At 42.4% G+C, this 20,571-nt stretch overlaps 1 protein-coding gene across 2 annotated transcripts in view; it reads left to right on the top strand.

Moving 5' to 3' along the window:
- LOC149353570 (aldo-keto reductase 1B-like) overlaps window positions 1-16,427 on the top strand; it is a 28,059-nt gene extending 11,632 nt beyond the window's left edge. Inside the window, exons 7-11 of one of the 2 annotated variants that reach the window (XR_016291012.1) lie at window positions 3,126-3,232; window positions 5,575-5,656; window positions 7,212-7,310; window positions 9,039-9,122; window positions 12,549-12,602. Coding sequence is in view for 1 of the 2 variants with exons in the window: in XM_089582665.1 (XP_089438791.1) it covers window positions 3,126-3,232; window positions 5,575-5,656; window positions 9,039-9,122; window positions 12,549-12,631; window positions 16,267-16,309 (399 nt within the window). In the remaining variant the exon portion in view is untranslated. Of the gene's footprint in view, window positions 1-3,125; window positions 3,233-5,574; window positions 5,657-7,211; window positions 7,311-9,038; window positions 9,123-12,548; window positions 12,632-16,266 lie in introns of those variants that run through there. The other variant, XM_089582665.1, reaches the window with a different exon arrangement.
- The last annotated feature ends 4,144 nt before the right edge of the window (window positions 16,428-20,571 follow it).

Here is a 20,571-nt window from a genome sequence, read left to right as displayed (position 1 = left end):
AAGCTTTGATGGGCATTACAGGGTCCCACTGTGGCCGATGTGCTGTAGCCATGCCATGCGTGCATGAAGCGTACCTTGAGGCACGTGCAGCCTCTGTGGTTTTCACCGCGGTTGATAGTTGTGTAGTCTAGCCGTGTCAGACTTTAAAATGGCTTCAGGCACATGTCGCATGGGCAGGTGTGGGGTGGTGTTCGTGATGTGTCATCTAGCATGTGTACTAGCAACTGCAGTAGACTCCCAATAAGACGAACTCGGCTAAGATGAAATCTCGAATCAGGCGAGCAATATCAGAGCTGATTTCCCGTTGACTCAGTTAAAAAAATTTTCTTAAGATGAACTGTTTCGCTTGTCCTTCGGTTAAGACAAACTTTTGCAGCAACCATGCGCCACGGCAACTGCGCGCAGAGAAAAAAGAATATTGACGGAACGCTTGCTTGTCAGGAAAACTGTATCCCGCAAAAGAGTTTCCCTGCATTTTGCTCACCCTTGCAAGGTAGTTTCCCTGCACCTTCGCGCGAAGCGCGGGGAAGCTACCTTGCAGGTGTGGGTAGGAAAGGCAGGTGGGCTCCTTGCACCGTTGCGCACACATCACTTGCGGCGGACAAAAAGGCGCCTAGGTGCAGAGCACACCTGCTGGTCGACTTGGCACGAAAGCAAATTTTTAAACTGATGCGGCGTTACAGCACGGGTTTTCACGGCGCTGAGATCTGAATTTGCCATATGTCAGCGCCGGGTCCACATTGCCTGCGGCGCACAGGAAGATGTGAGGTGCACCTGCTGGTATACATAGCAGCCTTTCTGCGGATGGAGTTGGATAGGAGAGAGAGATGGTCATATGCTTTCTGAGCCTGTATTGCAGCACTAGCCAGCTGGGCACCTCGGGTGCACATGGAAGCCGTTGGCAAAGAAAAAAAAAACAGAAGAAAACACAAATAGTGGTCACTAGACAAATGCTGCTTTCAGGTAGGATGACACGAGCTTTTGCATAACCTCACTCTTCATCTGACTTCATATACCATGCTCTCTTTACCATTATTTTATCACTGCAAGGCAATCTTATTTATTCTTCTCATGCAACAGATATTTTGACACACCTAGCATGTTCATATATTCTTTTTAGGTTCACTTCTGATAAAGCAAACAAATTTTCATGGTCTCTTGATGTTCATCTTAGGAAGTCTGCTGTATAGTACTTTGCTCCAGACGGGCAGTCGAACCCGAAGTGTTCAAAATTATCTTGAGCACTCCACTCTGGTGTCCCTCATAGCCTGAGTCACTTCGGGACATTAAACTCCATAAACCAAACCAAGCCATACCAAAGTCGAGAATGGAGATCCTGCAAGCACGCTGCAGCAAATGGCATTTTTTTGGTTGTCACACTCGAAGCTTCTTTTATTGTGTGCAGCTGTAAATTTAAAACATGAAAGTTCATGGGGGCTCACCTCTTTAGTTGGTCTAGCTAGCTGTCTAGTGTGGTCTGCAAATTAGCCGCAAGGTCTCTGGTTTTTTCTCCCCGACTACTACCTTGTCTCCTTGCCTCTATTTGTGCGCTTCACATACTGACACTTGCAGCTGCTGAGTCATTTGCTTGCTTGGTACTTGTTGTTTGAGGAATTGCTTGGGTCATGCTTTTTCATCGTGCTGGCCGCTTTTCTTTCAGGGGGAGGGTGGAGACATTTGCCATGAAAAACCTGCATAAAATGACACCGCTTGCTTCAAATCAATGAAAAGGCATTTATTTACTGCATTTAGGCATTTATAGGCATTTATTATAAGCAGATAAAGTTCTGGGCCCTGGTATTGAGTGAAGGATGAGTGTAAAATTATGACTGGCTAATAATAACAAGGCACCTTAACTGCAGAAAGGTGGTGCTTCTGTGGGTGTCTTTGTTTACAGGTAACACTCAATTCTGCTCAGTTTCTGCATCCTGGAAGTTTAAGAAAAATCTGACTAAACCTGATTTCTACCTGTAAATTGTCTTTGTGGAATGTATTTTGCCACTGGAAACTGCTCAGCTGAGCTACCATCTAGAAATTAACAGCAATCCTGAAACCATTTCACAAAAGCTTTCACGGTTAATTTCCTTTTAGCGCTTGCCATTTGAGGCAAAACTTCAGTTCAGCATAAAGTGTAAACGCCAGATAACTGAACACAAGTTGGCGTCATTCCATCAGATGCTATCCCTCACTTGTCTAAGCTGCTCTAAAACTGCTCTAATACTGTGGGAGGTTTGAGGGAATGAATGTAAAAGCCTGACAGTTCTAGACTAGGGCACAGAAAACTGCAAATGTAGATGATAATGAAAGTAAAAAGAGAGCTTTTGGAAAAATATAAAGCAACATGTCACTCTGAAAACATTTTCTTGCTGCAGCCTAGCTTTTACAGTTTCTTTGTGGATAGGAAGAATTTAATGTCTACTAACAGAATCAATGCTCGTGGTTGATCCTCTTTATTGTAAAAATAACGTGAAAAAAATTCAAATTTTAGAACATTTTCGAGAAAAATTCAATTCATACCTGGTTTATTCGTTTAAAATAATGCCTGATCTCTGTGTCATGATTTCAAAAAGAAAACTTAAAATAAAGGGCCCTCTCATATGGTGTGAATAGAGGGCCAACCTTCACATAGGGTCTGAGGCTGCGCTTCTGCTTGCTAGCATAGCCTGATGAGGGTAGCAAGTAACACTAACATAGTTTTGGGCAGATTTTATCTGCAGACAAAGTGTGGCACTCAAGAAAGAAAAGCATTCAAATTCTGAGAAAGAAGCTGAACAGAAGCATCACTTGAGAAGATCAAATTAATGCATAGTCAGTAGAAATTGAAGGTATACTGTTACATTTTAATTTCATTGGTCGAATGTTTGCTTACATTATTTGGTTTGGAGTCTCTGGTAGCCACTCACAAACCATTGGAGTGTCGGAAAACATCCACACTAGTTTGTCTTCATTTATCTGCTTGGTCGAAAGGTGCTGTTTGTGGCCTGACTCGGTTATGGTCTACACCTGCTGAAGTGTCAAAAAATGTGTGGCCTTTCAGTAAACATTTGAAATATTTTAGTCCTTGTAACAACAGATATGTTATCATTTCTTGACTTCCAACAACCATTGCTTTACTGCATTTATAGGTTGAGTGCCATCCCTACTTGAACCAAAGCGATCTGATAAACTTCTGCAAACAGCATGATGTTGCTGTTACTGCCTATAGCCCACTAGGTTCACCTGATCGACCATGGTAAGCTGATTCAAGATTTATTGCTAACATGCAAAGGTCTCTTGTCTTCTTTTTTTTTTTTGCACTGTTGTCTTTTTAGTGCAAGGTACTGGTGAGCAATTTAAAGGCTTTCATTGCATTGAAGGTCACTTTTGTGTCATCACTTCTGGTGTGCTTATTGTCACATACGTATTTGTTTTTGTTTTTCTTGTTCTGATTACTTTCACTATTAAACCAACATGCTTACTGGTGGAGGCCACTAACAAGCTTTCATTTATGTGAAAGACTTGCCACAGTGGCTCAGTGTCTTTGGCATTCTGCTGCCGGTTGCGAGGTTGCACGTTCGACCCCGGACGCTGCAGCCGCACTTGGATCGAGACAAAATACGAGACAAAATACAAAAATGTTATTGTGCTGTGCAACAGTTGTGCTGAGTCATAATTGTATAGCCGAAAGAATTCTTCCTGCCTTATGCAATTTAAAATGAGAAATGTGCTTGATTTTAAAATTGTCTGCCCACTTCATTATCCGATTTTAGAACACTGCTCATAGTTTAAGTTTTTTGTACAATTTGGGATGAGTTGATGTTTTATTGAATGCCTTATCATGGAAAGTTACTTGCTGGTTTCTAACATTTTGAAGCGTATAGTAGATTACTGTAAATAAGGTTTCAGTGTTACCTTTCACATAACCTTTTGTTTCAAAAGGCAACATTAAAACTTCCTTGCTGTTTTTGGTTGTTGAGGACAGTGTGCTGCATGCTGTGAAGAAAGTACTTATGCTAGCTACCGACGCAAGTGTGCACTTCATGGGTTGTCAGTGCACTTGTGGGTTATGCTCACGTGTAATGCAGAGGTGCGTAATCTCTACCAGCAGAGCTTTCTTCAGTGACAGCTGTTTGTGCCCCGACTCCCGATATTGTGGCATCATTGGGTGCCAGCACAGAGGAGAGGGAAGGCACGCCATGGGTAGAGGGAACAAGTGGCAGGGAAAGGCTGGGAAAGGTGGGTAGGGGAGAGAAGGTGTGTGTGCCAAATAGAGAGGGAGCATGTGACCAGGAACTCTGAAGTGAACGTGAAAAAATGCAGCTAGTGGCTCACAGCAGCACATGCTGGCAGGCTGGCCAGCTGGCTGCATAGCATTCTCTCTCTCAGATGTGATGAGGAGGCCAGTGATGCCAAACCATAGAGTTTCTTACTATTACCTAGAGGGAAAGCTGGCAGCCCGTCTATGGGAGTTTGCATGGTGACCCCTCGAGACCACTTCAGCCACCATGGGCGCTCAAAGCATCATGGGGCGGTGAGCTACTTGTTGCGGAACTGCAACTTTTGGCCAAAAAATAATAGAAAAATGAAGCTGTTTGATAACTACAAACGTCCTAACATTCAATATCTTGTCTAATGATTGCAACAAACGAGCAGAAAAGCATTTAAGTGCAAAGTTTGCCCAAAATAAGAGATGACTAGCTTTCCTATTGGCCAAGTGATGAACACTAAAAAAACTAATATTTCGTAATTAACAGGCGCACTTTTAAAAGTAAATATGTTTTAAAAAAAAGATTCTGTTGCTTAGATACTATAAGAGGTTTTTAAATGGCATTTCGAAAAGTGAAACCTTTTATTGGCGTCGTGTGTCGTCGCGTTTTCACTACTATGGGTTTTGGCCACTGCGTTCGCGCGAAAGTCGTCTGCGCGCACACGAACAGCGTTTTCGGAATGAAAAGTCTTAGTAGTGCCACTCCGTGTTCCCGAAAAATTACGACTGTGCCGCAACAAGTAGCTCACCTCCCCATGATGCTTTGGGCGTCCATGGTGGCTGAAGTGCAGCGCCGCCAGCTTTCCCTCTAGGTAATAGTAAGAAACTCTATGTGCCAAACCATGCTGCTGCACAAGCATTCTAGCTTGCTCAAAACTGGGTAATCAAGAGTGGCAAGCTTGTTGAGGCACTTTGCTTCGTGCTGCAGAAAGCAAGGCCAACGGGCGTCGGTGTTGAGACCCCAACTGTGCATGCCGCTGAAGCTGCTGCAAAAGGGGTGCACTTCCAAGTGCTAACTTCTCTGCATTCCATTTTTGCGTTAGCTCGCACTGATTTTCTAGTGACACCTCTGAAACATTGGCACTGTAACCAACAAAAACTTTGGAGTTTTTGTTGGTTATTATTGACCAAAGGGGCACATCTCATATACTGTTCTAGTTCAGAATACCATACAGAAAGTTCTTATATGTTAATGTCTTCATCAGGTCCAGATTTTATACCTCATAAAATAGGAGAGTAAAACAATTTTGCATCCTCACTTGAGTGATTTTTTTTTTGTGAAACGTAACCAATCTGTTACCTTGACGTTGGTTATGTACATTTCTTAGGGCAAAGGCTGGAGACCCACTTCTCATGGAAGAACCTGCAATTAAGGCCATTGCTGAGGCTCATGGAAAGACTGCAGCCCAGGTAGATTTCTTCATTACACTTTCCTGTGCCCAACACAGTTATAATTGAGTGATACCTTATACGAAGCTGTACAGATATGTATGCATTCACGAAGTGAACAAGGGAGGGGAAAACCTCAGGGTGCTTGCTAACATTTTGACAAGAGAACTTGTCTTCGTCTGGGCAAAGAATTCATCATTGGCGGTGTTTAAATAGGGACTTCACTCCAGGGAGGAAGGCCAATAAGGGGGAGGAGGGTGTGAAGTGGGAAGGGTGTTAGGATGGGGAGCGAGGATCTTGTCCAGGCATGATGGCTGCTAAAAAGGATTGAAGAAAAAGGCCATCTCAGCAGAAAGGAATCTGGGGGGTGTGGAGCGTGGAGAGATAGCGAATGTGGGCTTGAAAGGCTGTGTGTCCAGCTGCGACAGGTGGCCTGGTATGACTGGCTGCATTGACCTGAAAAACATTGTGGGATAAATGTGCCTTCTGTGGCTAACAGTCAAGCCAACACCCTACCCTGTGATTGCAAGCACATCAGAGTACAAGCCAACTACAGTAGCGATACTCTTGGGAACAAATGGGTGCGAAATTTGTGCTGACAAAGATAGCATTTGTTGCCATCTAAAACAATGATGCTCGTCTGCAACTAACTGATGGGAAGTTCTCAGAAAAACTATGCTAGAAAATCAAGGACATTTGTGATGCTAGCTGCTGGCATAAGTGCTTGGGCCAGTTTAGGCTTCCGGGCATTTTTGCCTTAGCAATGAGTACTGCCTAATAAATGCATTTTCTTTTAGAAGAGCAGAAAGCTGGGCGAGTTGGTTGATATGCATACTGAAAAAATTTGCGCAGAAAAAAACGAGGACAAAGCAAGACGAGACAAAGACCAGCGCTAACTCACAGCTGAAGGTTTATTCCGAAACACAAGCACATATAAATAGGAAAAAACAAAACGAAACATGCCAATCTGACATCAAGAACATCACATGTCACCCCCTGTGTACCCCAGTGATTTTGCCAAAAAGCGGAACTCCCTATCAGAGAAGCGGACAGAAGTCTGACTGATGCATGTATCTCCGCTGATACGCATATGAAACGCCTCCATGAGTTCCCGCACAAGTTGGTCCCTGTGCCAGAACAGAATTGTTGCTTGGTCAAAGAGCGGTTTACACTGCAGCTTCTTATCACCGGCATTACAAGTGCGGCAATGTTTTGGGAGGTTGTCAAGGGAATCAATTGGTTGTCAATTAGTTGTCAAGAGTTGTGAGTTAGCGCTGGTCTTTGTCTCGTCTTGCTTTGTCCTCGTTTTTTTCTGCGCAAATTTTTTCAGTATGCATTTTCTTGTGACATTATTCTACTCCATCATGGTTGCTGTGACAACTAATTGTGGCTATTTCTTGAGACATTTCCAGTGCCTCAGTTCACAGATGTGCCACTCAAGCTCACCTTTGTTCTTCTGAGCTTTGCTGCTGGCCTTGTTAGAAATGTGATAACATTGTAGGCATATAATGCATCCACAAGAGCGCAGAGGTGAAGAGTGGAGTGATATTTTTGTGGTTCTTCTCCCACGTTGTAGCAAAAACCTTGTACCCATGGTACACCCGTCCGAGACGGAACTTTGCCAGAGGCAAACAGATGATCATGGAGACGAAGGTTCTTTCAGTAAAGAAAATAGGCAAGTCTGTGTACACTTATATACAGGGTAAACATAGCGACATAAAAAGAGAAACGAAACTTTGGGACTGTCAAACATGGCAGAGGTGCAGAGCACCTATCCTTAGGCCAGAACCACTGACCTGGCTCCGAGACTGTTTTTAGAGCCTCAGGGCCCTACCCACATTCCGACTGTACCCAATCAAAGTCATCCAAAATCATGATTGGCCTAGTGGCACGAGTTACGCCCTTCGCACTTCTACAGTGTGCTAAATTATCTCTCCACACAGTTAAAGAGAAAAAAAGAACAATAAAACAGGAATTTGCTTTTCTATCATGGCCTGTGGCCTGCTGGTTTCTTCGTGCCACATAAGCACTACGACAAGTGTAGATCATTTAGGCCTGGTGACAGCCTGGCTGTTCCCAAGCGTACTACACGCCAATTAGACATCAACGTAGTCCGCAACTGTCATGTTTGCTTTGTCGCCTGCCCATCTGGTTGTGCATTGTCCTCGGGGCAGTGACGCAGATACGGCGACCTAACCCTGTCGTGCATTCTGTTCCTTGCCTACCTCAAATAGGTCGTTATTGCTTGTTAGTGAACTGGACCCGGGTGTCCTTCGTTCCTGCATCCTTTCCTCCAAAACATGAAAACCCCCATCCCTGTGAGCGTAACCCCCTTTTGTGAGGGGTCTTTGGAAGTCAGTAGTCTCTCGTGAAAGCTTTCACGGGTAGGCTTTCTTGTTACACACAAGTGTGCTTTTCTTTGCGGGATTTGCTAGCTTTTGGGTAATTACTGTGATGGGTGCCAGTAATCGGCGCATATGGCTTACTGGGATCATTGTAGGCTTAATGATTCCTTATAGGTGGCGCACCTTAGTCCAGTGCTAATATTTCAAAAGGAGACTGTTTTTAGTAGGCCTTGGTAAAGTCAGTTTTCCTTGTGTAAAGGGACAGTAAACGGGAGTACTAAGTTGAGCTAGATTGAGAAGTCAGTGCCCCAAGATTATAAATGACATTTTTACTATAAGAAGACAGCTTAGATTAGCCACAACAGAACATGAAAGCAAAAGACTTTAGTAAAACTTTTCCAAAATTTCAGTAACTGCATCTGAAGAAATTCGTTCTTCATCGACTATAATTGGCTTGTTACTTTCTCATTCAACATTGTTTTGACGAGAAGTACCGCCAAAGGAGCAGAGCAGCCCGACGAGTTCTGTCGAAACATAGTCAAGATACTAGAATGCGAAGCATTGCTCGCTTCACATGCTGTCTAGTGGGTCTGCATGAAGCCAGCATGCATGGCAACTTCAGAAGCACTAGCCGGGCTCAAGCTCTGATTTATTTGCTCTGTTTCCAAGCAGCGAAGCTGCCTTTAGTATGAAAGGCATGCACTCGCCCTTTCATTTAGGGAAAAAGCTGTGTTTTTCTGAAGGGTAGTCCATCAGTCTAGCTTCTTGCTGCCATCAGTTTTCCCTTTAGGTGCATCTAGAAACATTTGCACCAGACTGAGGCTTCATCACTTTCTTTACTTCCGGTTCTTGGCAGTCTCCATCTTTACAGTATGGGCCTTTTCTTTACAGTACTGTATATAACGCATTTATCGTGACATATATTGAGCAGTCTCAGCTGTATTGCCAAATACTTCAGAAGAGGCAGGAAGAGTTTTACTCTGGAATGTGTATAACCATAAATAAGATATTTATATGGAAGCTGGCAACATTTGCTTTTTTTTTTGTACATATTCCAGGTTCTGATTCGCTACCAAGTTGAAAGAGGAGTGATTGTCATCCCGAAAAGTGTGACAAAAGAAAGGATCATTTCCAACCTTGATGTATGTATACTTTGCACTAAGATTTATTTGCTGTCAGTGTGTGACCGTGCTTTCCCTCCTGCTGCACAAAACTGTAGCTGAAATATTCATTTTAATTGCGAAAGTGTTGTGTGTCATAAAGTTGAATAGAGTCAGCTGAAGGGCCACGCGGTAGTGGTGCAGATTGAAAAGGTGAAGCATAAAATCACCACAGGACAGAAGGAAGGGCACACCAGTCACGTGCTAGCTAGCCAGCTTGGTAGCACTTGTTCTGTGCGCTCCTTTGCATGTCCTATGCTCAGCAGACTGCTACTGCAGCAAGTTATTCTGAAGGGTTACAGCAGGTCATGCAACATCTGTGCTTCATTTTCTTGGTGGCCCCCATGACTTGTGACATCTGCAAACATGGCACTTGCAGCCCATTTATGCACTTGTGTAACAACCATTTCTGTGGACTGAAAAGAAAATATGTAGCATTGACCAACCTTTCCATGCGACATGTAGCTCATCTGTGGTTACCATAGTGTCGCCTTGCCCTGCTGTAGGGCTCTTTGAAGAAGTTCACGTCTTGGGCGGCCGTGCCCCTTTGATGGCAGATTGTTTCTGAAGCCGTTCTGAAACAGCTGCACGGCATTGCTTTTTGTGTTTATTTCTTTAATTGAGTCACTTACCATAAAACATATTTCAAACACTTGTAATGGAGGTAGAGACTTATATCATGCATGATTTGATCGGTGAAGGCTTTGAAATTTTCAAGGTTGCCTGCCATGGTGTCTCAGCAAGTCCAGCGTTTTAGCATAAATTTCTTCACATTTTTTATTCCTTGTGGCAGCAGCTGCATTTCAGTGGAGGTGAAATGCAAAAACAACCATTCATTTTGAGGTTTCATTGTGTGTTAAAGAAACTGGATGTCAGTAAACCTAGGGAACAGGCTAGTTTTTGAAAGGGTACTCCATCCATAGATCACATTACAGATGAAGAAATTTGCACAGTACCTACAATGGTGGCCCAGTGGCTATTAAGTTTGTCTGCTGTACACAAGTTCACAGGGTCAATCCTGGCCATGGGGACTACATTTCGATGGAGGCAAAACATAAAAAACTGTTGCATACAGAAATTTCTGCGCTTGTTAAAAAATACCAGGTAGTCAAAATTAATCCTGAGCCCTCTACTAAGGGCTGCCCCGTTGTCCAAAGTGTTACTTTGGCATGTAAAAATTTATTACTCTAAATCTGTGGAATGTAATGAGCACGTATACATGGCCTCCACCAATTAGGAAAAAGCCTTTGAGTGAACAGACACGTCAGTAGGCATGCATGTAGGCCGCTGTGGTGGCTCAGCTGTTATGGCTCTCAGCTGTTGACCCGAAAGAAGCGGTTTCGATCCCGGTCGTGGCAATCAAATTTCGATGGAGGCGAAATTCTAGAGGCCCGTGTACTGTGCAATGTCAGCGCACGTTAAAGAACCCCAGGTGGTTGAAATTTCCGTAGCCCTTCACTACGGCGTCCCTCATAGCCTGAATTGCTTTTGGACGTTAAACCCGCACAAACCATAAACCAAAACATCAGCAGGCATGTAGGCATTGGGTAATCAAGGCACCAAGGAAGCATTATGTAAATATCAGAGCTTGAATATATCTCCAAGGGCTGCTCATCGACTGTCGTCCTTAGTGAGGGAAGTGGGCAAGTACCTAATGGGACAAAGACACACTTCATTGTTGGACGTGGCATGCATATAGAAATATTCAGAGCTTTAGACTGGAAAGAAATAGGTATTAGAGTTAACAGGGAATGTCCTGGTGACCTCTGATTTGCTGATTCCATTGGTCTGTTAATTAACTCAGGATGTGAATTACATCATATTACTGAGGACCTCAATAGCCTGCCTTTTCCGATGGTCCCCTGCATGTATAAATATTCTTCTGTACATGACAGCGTAAATAAAGACCGTTCAAAGGACAAAAGGCCTATCACGGGCTTGGAAATCTGTGTGAAGGATACTAAGGTATTTTTCTAGTCTGACAAAGGAATACCATTTTACAATAGACAGTGTGAGGTACTGGAAGTATTGAATAAGTACACCTAAATGGGCCTGGTAGAGTCACAGTAGATTTTGTCTGTGAACAGAACATTAGCGAGAAAATTTGGGAAAAGACAGTAGGGCTAGCAGAAGAGCTTAAAATGGGAGTAAGTACAGTATAAGGGAAAGTGGTAAGTGTAACATTAAGAGATGGAATGAGAGCAGCATGGATTAGAGAACGAACAGATGTTGATATTCTAGCTGAAACTACAATGAAGTGTCCTTGGGCAGGACACTTGGTGCATAGGATAGATAACTAGAATTGTATTTATTTGAATCTAGACTAATAGTTTTTCTAAAAACACGAGATATGAAATTCTTAGGTTGTCTTATAGTTGAGGATTTTGTCGTTGTATTCGGGATGAACTTTTTCTTACACCGCAACGAGGAGGGCTTTCATGGGCCCGAAAAAAGGCCGCCACCCCGAAGTGGAATCAACACTGGCAGAGTTCATGAAATCACGGAGGTCAGCGGCATTTCCAGTGACCACAGAAGTGCTACATGCCAAAGCGAGGAAATGCGCGAGCTAACTCCAACAGGTTGCATCAAGAACTCATTGCTAGGAGTTGTAGCTAGCTGGGTCTCTGCAGCCTGGGATGACAACTCGGAAAGCTTGGTTACAGGCTCGTTCCGAAAGTGCAGCATTTCCAATGCAGTTTATGGCACAAAAGATTGTGCCCTGTACGAAGAAGACAGTGATAAGGACGTCAATGATGACGAGGATAGTGAGCGGGAGGAGGTTCGTGGAATAAGTGCCATTTGAATGCTATCCCTGCTGTCGTTCTCAATTGTTTTTTCAGCCAGCTTACATTCGAGGAAAGTTTTCTTTCTTTTTAAAGGTTCACCTTAGTGGTAAACTTGCACTTGCGGTTTTGTCTGACGCTTCCATCATTTTTTTTTATGGTGATAGCATTTCATACTAGCACAGCTCTCAGCACAACTATTTATGCGATAATTACTGATTAATTAAATGCTCAAGCTGACAAAAAATGCAAAGCCAAACTCTGAGTATCTTTTCATCACGCAGGACTGCTGCATTATGTTGCCTCAAAAAAAAAAAAAAAAAAAACTGAAAACTGCTTCGGAAATCAATCAACACCTACTCGTAGCCCACGGTGTTGCTCAGGCACGTAAAAAAACTAAAAATCCATTAATTCAGCTCTTTGTCTTGATGTGGGCTTTACTAGGCTGGTGATGATATGACTATTCTGGTACTTAGGTGTTGTTTCATTTGGAATTAATAATCTGTGATTCATTAGCTAACTGCTTAAGTGATGTCTTTTTCATTCCTTTGTATTCTGCTTGTGTACCAAGAACATGGTTGAACATGGTTTCTGTTGACTGTGCTTGTTGCGCCATTCTCTTAAGGTCTTTGACTTCAAACTTACACCGAAGGAAATGGAGACCATCGACGGCTTTAATAGAAATCATAGGTTCCTTCATCTTTCTTGGTAAGTGCATTTTTTCATTATGTCACAACAGATAAATTTGCATACTGAAATGCTTGTCAGTATAGAAATTTCTGTGAACCTTATTGAACAGCTGTTACTTTCTGGGCAGGCAAAACTGAAAACTTATTTCATGTGTCTTTGTAAAATTTGTGGTATAATACATGAGTTTGTTTTTCGGGTATTTCATCAAGCTTGTCCTTACAATACTATTATGGAAAAATCGTGAAAGATAATTGGGAAGAGTTCCCATAGGCCTTTGCATCAGGTGAGGAAGTTGTCGAAATGCCTCCTCTGTGGTCTGTCGGAAACCAGTTCCGCTGCCGCTTCCACCGTGCTAGCGCGAGGTGCTCACGACAGTCTAGTGAACAACATGGCGGCACCAGGGAGCCCAAATTGCAAAGGTCTGTAGCCAGCTCTCAGGAGCATGCATTCTGAAAATTGTCGCGGTCTGTCATCATTGGTGCACTTTAGCTTTGAAAGTGTAAAAATATTCTTGAAAAAAAAAAGAAAAGAAGAAGTGGCAACCTTAGTAAATTTTCTTCTTGAGAAAGCTAGTTGTAGCTTTTGAAGGAGTTCTCTTGGCAGAGTTATGAAACTGTCATAAGGGCCCTTTTTTTTTTTCGGTTAGTATCAGTAGCATTTCCATGAAAAGTCTGAAATGTGCATTTTGCCTATAATCACAGGGACTTGTAAAGTCTGCTTCAGGTAGGCCAAAACAACCTTTTTTCTGCAGAAAATTTTGTGGCTTCTTTCACATCATTGTTGCCGCCATTTGAAAAGGTCATTCACTCACATGAAAAGGGTGAGGTTTCAAAGAAAATTAGGGGATAGTGCATCACACATTCCACAAGAAATCTGTTGTTTCTGACCTTATTTGATATAAGCATAGGACCTGCTCGGAGCCCGATGTTGTGGCAGTTGGCATCAAAAAAAGACTTGCTAAAACTTTTGTGCATGCATTTAGGGCAACATAGTTTTCAGTGCTCTTCAGCGTTCCTTGTGTGTGAATGCATGTATACAAGACACCGACATGTGTGTTCAGTACTCAGACCTGCATGTGACAGATGCCTGGCTTTCCTTTTCTCAATGGCCCGTGCCAGCTACTCTTCACGTTCATAGCCACCCTCTACTTCCACTGTGCGTGCCACTCAGCCCCCAAGTTCATCCAAAATACGGCTTCTCCCATTAGCCCGTGGGTATGGTGGTGAAGGCCACTGTTGCTATCTAGAGGAGCAGCGAGCAAAAAAAATGTTCAAGTTATATTGGTACCTTGGTTGTGAATATAACGTGAGATACATTCTGAAACCAGTGAAGTGAAGAAAAAGACTCTTAGTATATTTGTGTAAGTATGGTACTTGAGTGTGTGCTACCACATGTCTAATGTACATATGATGCTTGTACTAAATGGAATAGTTTTTTGTCTCCATTAAATGATTTTAGGTTTTGAGTTTCTGTTCTGAACCACTGTGCCATCGAAGTTACCCAGATTTTTTTTTTTTGTATCTTGCTTACGGCACAGGGTAATCAAAAAATATTAAAAATAATTTTTTGTCGCATTTCTGAAAGTATATTCTTTTCTGCATCTTTTCCAGTATCACATTTTTTCCTGTGCTATATGTTTCCCTTTATAAACCAGTTTAGAAAAAATGGAAGCGAGCAGCCAGTCCCCCTTTTTGTGGACGCAATGTTTTACCTGCCTTTTGGAACCCCATTCCAGTACCAAAACTGAATGTTTCTTAGTTCAGTTGGAGTAAAACACATATGGCAACAATCTTAAGTTCTTAGCCTCCATGTCAGCTTCTTACTCCGTCATGAACATTGATTGCCTGGGAGCAAGCTCCAAAAAGTGCCATGAAGCACTAAGGTGTCAACATGAAATGCCGCCCTAGCGTTCAACAATGGCAGCATAGCAAGAGCCAAGTTTCTAGAAGGCTTTGGGCTAGCCCAAGGCCATAGTACTCTCTGCCAGCTGAGAAATGTTTACCAGCATCAAGTTCACTTTGCTGACCGAGCAGCATAGCAAGTCTTGAAACAAGCCCGGGTAGCTAAACAACTGGTAAAGAAATGCAAAGATGAGTTGACTGATATCTATGGAGGTAATGCCTAAGGCATGAATGGGTCAGCCATTTTTTTTTTTTTTTGTTACAACGGTACCATTATTTTTAAAATGAGACAACACAGAAGCCAAGTTCTTTTCCTGTATTTTATGTGATCGTGTGGCAGTATATTGAACCAAACTTAGGCATGTGCAAGGAACTGTTATGATTTTATGCAGAAAAGCACCACAAAAGCCCCTAAGTGTAGTCCTCAACAGAAGGAAAAAAAAGTCGTTCTTACTGTGGTAAATACTTTTATTTCATTAAATAGAGCACAAATCACTGAATGAAATTATATAAATGGGTAGCCACTATCTGTATTAGGTAGTTACTGAGAAAAGTGTAGCAGAACATGCCCTAAAATAGATGGGAAAGATAGGGCTTACTCTATCCCCTTAACCACTACCAGGCATGCTTCTCTTTTTGTATTCTAGTGATAAGCAGGATGCTCTTCTACTTTATTTCTTACCAACCTGTTCATCCACAGCTGCATTTATGGTCTTTGCAAACGACTTGAGCTTTACGTAGGGCAAGTTTGAAATGGCAGAGTCTTAGATAATGATAAGGCCAGTTGATGCTGAATTGCCTGTAGTATTGATGCAGTAACTTGTAGAAGAGGACAAACGGAAAGGAACAAACATTAAATGAGCTTCATTGTTCATTGGTGTTTCTGTTTACCATTGTATTTTTCTTTTTCTGTTTTTTATTTCTCTTGTTTCATGGTCCTTTTACTTCATTGTCACTGAAAATCGAGAGTTGGTGTTAATATTGTATTTACCTGAATGTAACGCGGTTATGATTGTAACGGGAGAGTTGACTTTGCTTACACAAAACAAGGAGAAAAAAAGCACACAAATGTTTCTTGAGGGTCTGTTTTTGTTGGCGCGAATCAGGGGGAAAAAGGTACACGAACATAACCGAGAAACGAGGCCGCAGTATGCTGAAAGTTGGGTAGAATTTCATAATTATGAACAATAGGGCATCAAAAAAATGGTTTTCCTATGGCTCGACTTCTAGGAAGACGAGATCACTGCTGTTACTGCACGAAGGTTTCACATACCTCTTCTTTTTCAAGAGAACCACACTCAAGATTCTTAGATAAGCAGACAAAACTTTTCCCATTCGCTCAAACGCGTAGCAGGTCATGCCTCCAGACGTCGATGAGCGTCTTTGTCAGCATTCAAACGAGCCATCGAAAAATTATGCGGCAGCGCACAAGTTGGATGCCATATTACAAAGCACGTCTGGTAACAATCCGAGGGAAGCAGCAAGAGCACTTTTTCGCATGAAATAGCAGCTCCAAGCTTTCCCTCAGTTGGGGGCTGACCTATACAACGCAGTATAGTGTGACTTTGCCTCTACATAATATTGGATTATAACATGAGGGGTGACTTTTCACTTCAATTTTTCATTAAGAAATAAAACCCTCGTCGCATACGAATAAATGCAGTAGTTTGCTACACTGTGCAAGCTAGCCAACCTTGTGTAGGTTTGTTCATGCTTTAGCACCTACACTTTCTTTTCCTCTCTTTGCTACAGGATCAGCAGCCACAAGTACTACCCATTCCAAGGTTCAGCATGAGAGACTGTGCCTGTTCTCAAAGCTTTCACCTAACTTTGATACTGTGTTCAATCATTTACATGTCCCAACTTTCTACTATAACTTTCTACTATATTGAATAAACTGAGTTCTGAACTACTGTGAACCTCATGCTGAATTTGTCATCTGGCACAGACTGTGCAGTAGGATTTTGAGATTTGATCATAGTAGCATGGCAATATAATATTCATTACTGCATCATTTTCTCTCCAGAGACAAATTTGTTGTCCATTGTTTTGTTGTAAGGCATACGATGTGTTTCAGCTAACTTGTACTGAGGTTTAAAAAACAAAAACATGCTCTACAAAAATGTAACTAGCGCAAGATGAGAGACGTTCATCTTGAGCGTAGTCCGAATATTTTTAAATGCTCCTGATTAGTTCATTAAAGAGAAATTAACTAACCTTTTATTCACTAATGTTAGTGCACAGCAACAGCAACACTCGCTCAAAGAAATCGAAGCAGCTCAATCCTTGGATCACTAGAGAGATCATTCAGTTAAAGCGCAAGGTAAAAAGGCTACGAAAGCAAAAAAATAGAGCGACAGAACTTTCAAACATCAAAAAGAAGCTCAAAACAGTGTTATTGGATTCGAAAAAAACTTTCTTCAATACAACACTGACTAATTTTCTCACAAGCTCACCACAAAAGTTCTGGCGATATTTTTCAGCGAAAAAGAACGCAATCACACAGGTAATGGATGGGAACGATGAGGTGACTGATAAAACCGATATTGCAAATCTGTTTAATGATTTCTTCCAGTCGGTCTTCAGTAGAGATGATAATGACATTGAGAGTGATCATACAACAATTTACACGTTGCCATACTCAATGCACGAGATTCGCATCAATAGGGAGGGCATCTGTCAGCAGCTGCTGTCTCTGGACCCGAAGAAATCGAGCGGTCCCGATGAAATACCGACGGAATTCCTTAAACGGTATGCTGAGTGGTTATCATATTATTTGCAAATTTTATTTGAAAAGTCATTGCGGGATCATTCTTTACCTCGTGACTGGCGCAGCGCAATAGTAGTTCCGGTATTTAAAGGCGGTAATCGACTTCTTGTAAAAAACTACAGGCCAGTTTCACTCACTTCCGTATGTTGCAAGGTTTTTGAACACATAATAGCTAAACATATCCTTCATTTTTTAGAAATAAATGACCTATTGTGTCCATTTCAGCATGGTTTTCGGACCGGCCTTTCGACAGTGACGCAGTTAATTGAAACAGTGAACGACTTTTGCAAGGCTATAGATGAACGTCAGCAGGTAGATGTGGTCTGTGTAGACTTCTCGAAGGCTTTCGATAAAGTTCCGCATCATAAGCTTCTTTTTAAACTACGCAGATTAGGAATCGCTGAAAATATAGTACTATGGATTCAGGCCTATCTAAGTAACCGCTGTCAAGTCGTCAAAATAGAAAGTGCAGTATCGAATAGGCGTGAAGTTCTGTCGGGGGTGCCACAGGGCTCCGTTTTAGGTCCGCTTTTGTTTTTATTGTATATAAATGATATTTCTGCTATCGTCGAATCGCCTGTCAGAATGAAACTTTTTGCCGATGATTGTTTAATTTACTCTCCTGTGGCTTCCCCGGCAGATCAGATGAACATAAATAGATGTCTTCAGTCGTTAAACTCGTGGTGCCTGAAATGGGGTATGGAAATAAACTACCAAAAATCTAATTACATGCAAGTAACAAGGAAGCAGAATGTTATGATGTTTCGATACAATATCGGTGAAAATTCCTTAGATCAAGTAAAGTGTCTCAAGTACTTGGGAGTGACATTAACAAATAATCTTGACTGGCGCACCCATATTGAAAATGTCTATTTAAAAGCCTACCAGAAGGTCTGTTTCCTGAGGAGGAAGTTGCCGAATGCGACTAGAGAAATTAAATTGATTGCGTACAAGACGTTCGTGCGGCCAATAATAGAGTACGCAAGTGCAGTGTGGAGTCCTCATCAAAAGGGTTTAAAACGGAAACTGGAAAGATTGCAAAGGATGTCAGCACGTTTTATATGCTCTAAATACCGCCGCACTGATTCAGTCACAGCAATGCTAAAAGAGTGTCAGCTAGAATCACTAGAAGTAAGAAGACTAAAGCAGAAATTGAAACTTTTTTTTCTGATAATGAATGATAAAGTCAAAGTTAATAAACATCACTATGTTGCACCTCCCCTGAAGCGTTGCCCTCGGAAAAATCACAGTAAGGTATTACAACCTATTATTACACGTACTGATGTCTATCGCTACTCCTTTTTTCCCGATGCTGTAGAAATTTGGAATCAACTACCAAGTGACGTTGTGGACCAAACAGATGTAGACAAATTTGTGATAGGTGTGAACGCGTTCCTGGAAGATTGCTGTGCAAATCTGTAATTCTGTGCATTTGAGTGTTTCTTTTTTTAGCGAAGAGAATTGCACTTGTGTCTGTATATGTTTCCCTCCCTGTAATGACCCTCATGCAGAGGGTTAACAGTATGAATAAATAAATAAATAAATAAAATGCCAATTTCTGTTGCTTACTTGAAAGGGACTTTAGCGTGGTTTCTTTCTTTCAGCTTAAAACAACGCTCGCAATATTTTAAAATTGTCACATGGCAGTTAATGCATTCCTGCATCGCGATGTTAGCACCCTCAAACATGTCTCGGCTGAAGGAAATCTGTTCCACAAAGCCTCAATGAACGAACAGGCCATCGGTCACAGCGATGGATCTGCGTTAAGCGCGGGCGCTTCGTTTTGCCATAATTGTGATGCTGCACCATAGGCACCAGCACTTCAGATTGCAACGGCGACGTAGTGGTTGCACTCCTGGGCTGTGTGGTTGCAGGCTGAATGGAGAGAGTTGGTATTAGATGCATAATGGTTCACCCATGGCTTCTTTTCCTGAACTGCAGCACAGTAACACAGCTGGCAAGGAACAGCCACAACCGAGAATCCCGAGGATGCACTTGACTGTTCGTGAGCAATAGAAATGGCGTGCGGCTGTCATATTTTATGTGTACTTGCTATGCCGTTAACTTCTACACGCACATCCCTTTTTCTCACCATTAAAATGAAAGGGAAGGGCGACGATACAAGGCTAGAGTTAATTTTAGTTGGATGGATTCGGTTGGCATGTAATTACTTGTAATGCCATCAAAGGTTATGCGCAAAAAAAGACAACACGAAGACAGAAGACACGACAGGACGAGCGCAAACGAACTAGTTTATTCAGAAGCTGACGCCTCTAAATTTAAGACATGTAGGCGCATGCACAGCGGGTACACCCACAGCATGCCTGGTAAACGTTATAACACCATCATACCCTACAAGACAGACTTTAACAAGGCGGACTCGCTTCTGTAGGCGAGAAACATATCGCTTATGCAATTGTGCGCATTCTTTATCAGAAAGAATTGCATTATTTTGCGTGCCATGGCGTTGCTGCCCCGGCCAAGAATCTTGATCTCATTCAGTTGTGGCCGGCATTGGCATTTTCAGCAATGTTCGGTTAAAATTTTGTGCTACTTTCCCTATCTCTGAACGTGCGTTCATGCTCCCCTGCACGATCATTAACGCAGCGTCCTGTTTGGCCAATGTAGGCCTTCACCTGTCAGTGAAATTTCATGCATAACGCCTTTCGCGCATTTAACGTAGGGCTTGCCATGCTTTTTGATGCATCTGGTCGACCTGGTTCTTTCCTTTACTGTGAGTGAGCAGAGTTGGCCTAACTTCACAGGTGCTGAAAACATCATAGGCACTCCATACCTGCTGGCCACTTTCTTCAAGTTGAGTGCCACCTTATGCATGTAAGGTACTACTGATGGCTTCGTACCTTCTTTTGGGGCCCTTTTGCGCACTTTTCCTTTCATTTCGCAACTGAATGAGGTCAATATTCTTGGCCGGGGCAGCAATGCCATGGCGCACGAAATGGAATCCTTTGATAAAAAATGCTCACCATTGCGTCAGCCGTATGTCTCTCACCTTATAAAGAAGAGAGTCAGCCTTGTTAAAATCTGTCTTGTAGGGTATTATGGTGTTATCACATTTACCAGGCATGCTGTGGGTGTATCCGCTGTGCATGCACCTACATTTCTTTTATTTAGAAGTGTCAGCTTCTGAATAAACTAGTTGTTAGTTTGCACTCGTCCTGTCGTGTATTCTGTCTTCATGTTGTCTTTTTTGCGCATAACCTTTGATGGCATTACAAGTTTCAAGCCAACTAGCCCATCAACTCCTGCTGATGTGATTACTGCATTAT

The sequence above is a fragment of the Amblyomma mixtum genome, chromosome 3, assembly GCF_055824585.1.
Source record: "Amblyomma mixtum isolate Tamu chromosome 3, ASM5582458v1, whole genome shotgun sequence".
Classification (NCBI taxonomy): Eukaryota; Metazoa; Arthropoda; class Arachnida; order Ixodida; family Ixodidae; genus Amblyomma; species Amblyomma mixtum.
This window is presented reverse-complemented; position numbering and strand designations above follow the sequence as displayed.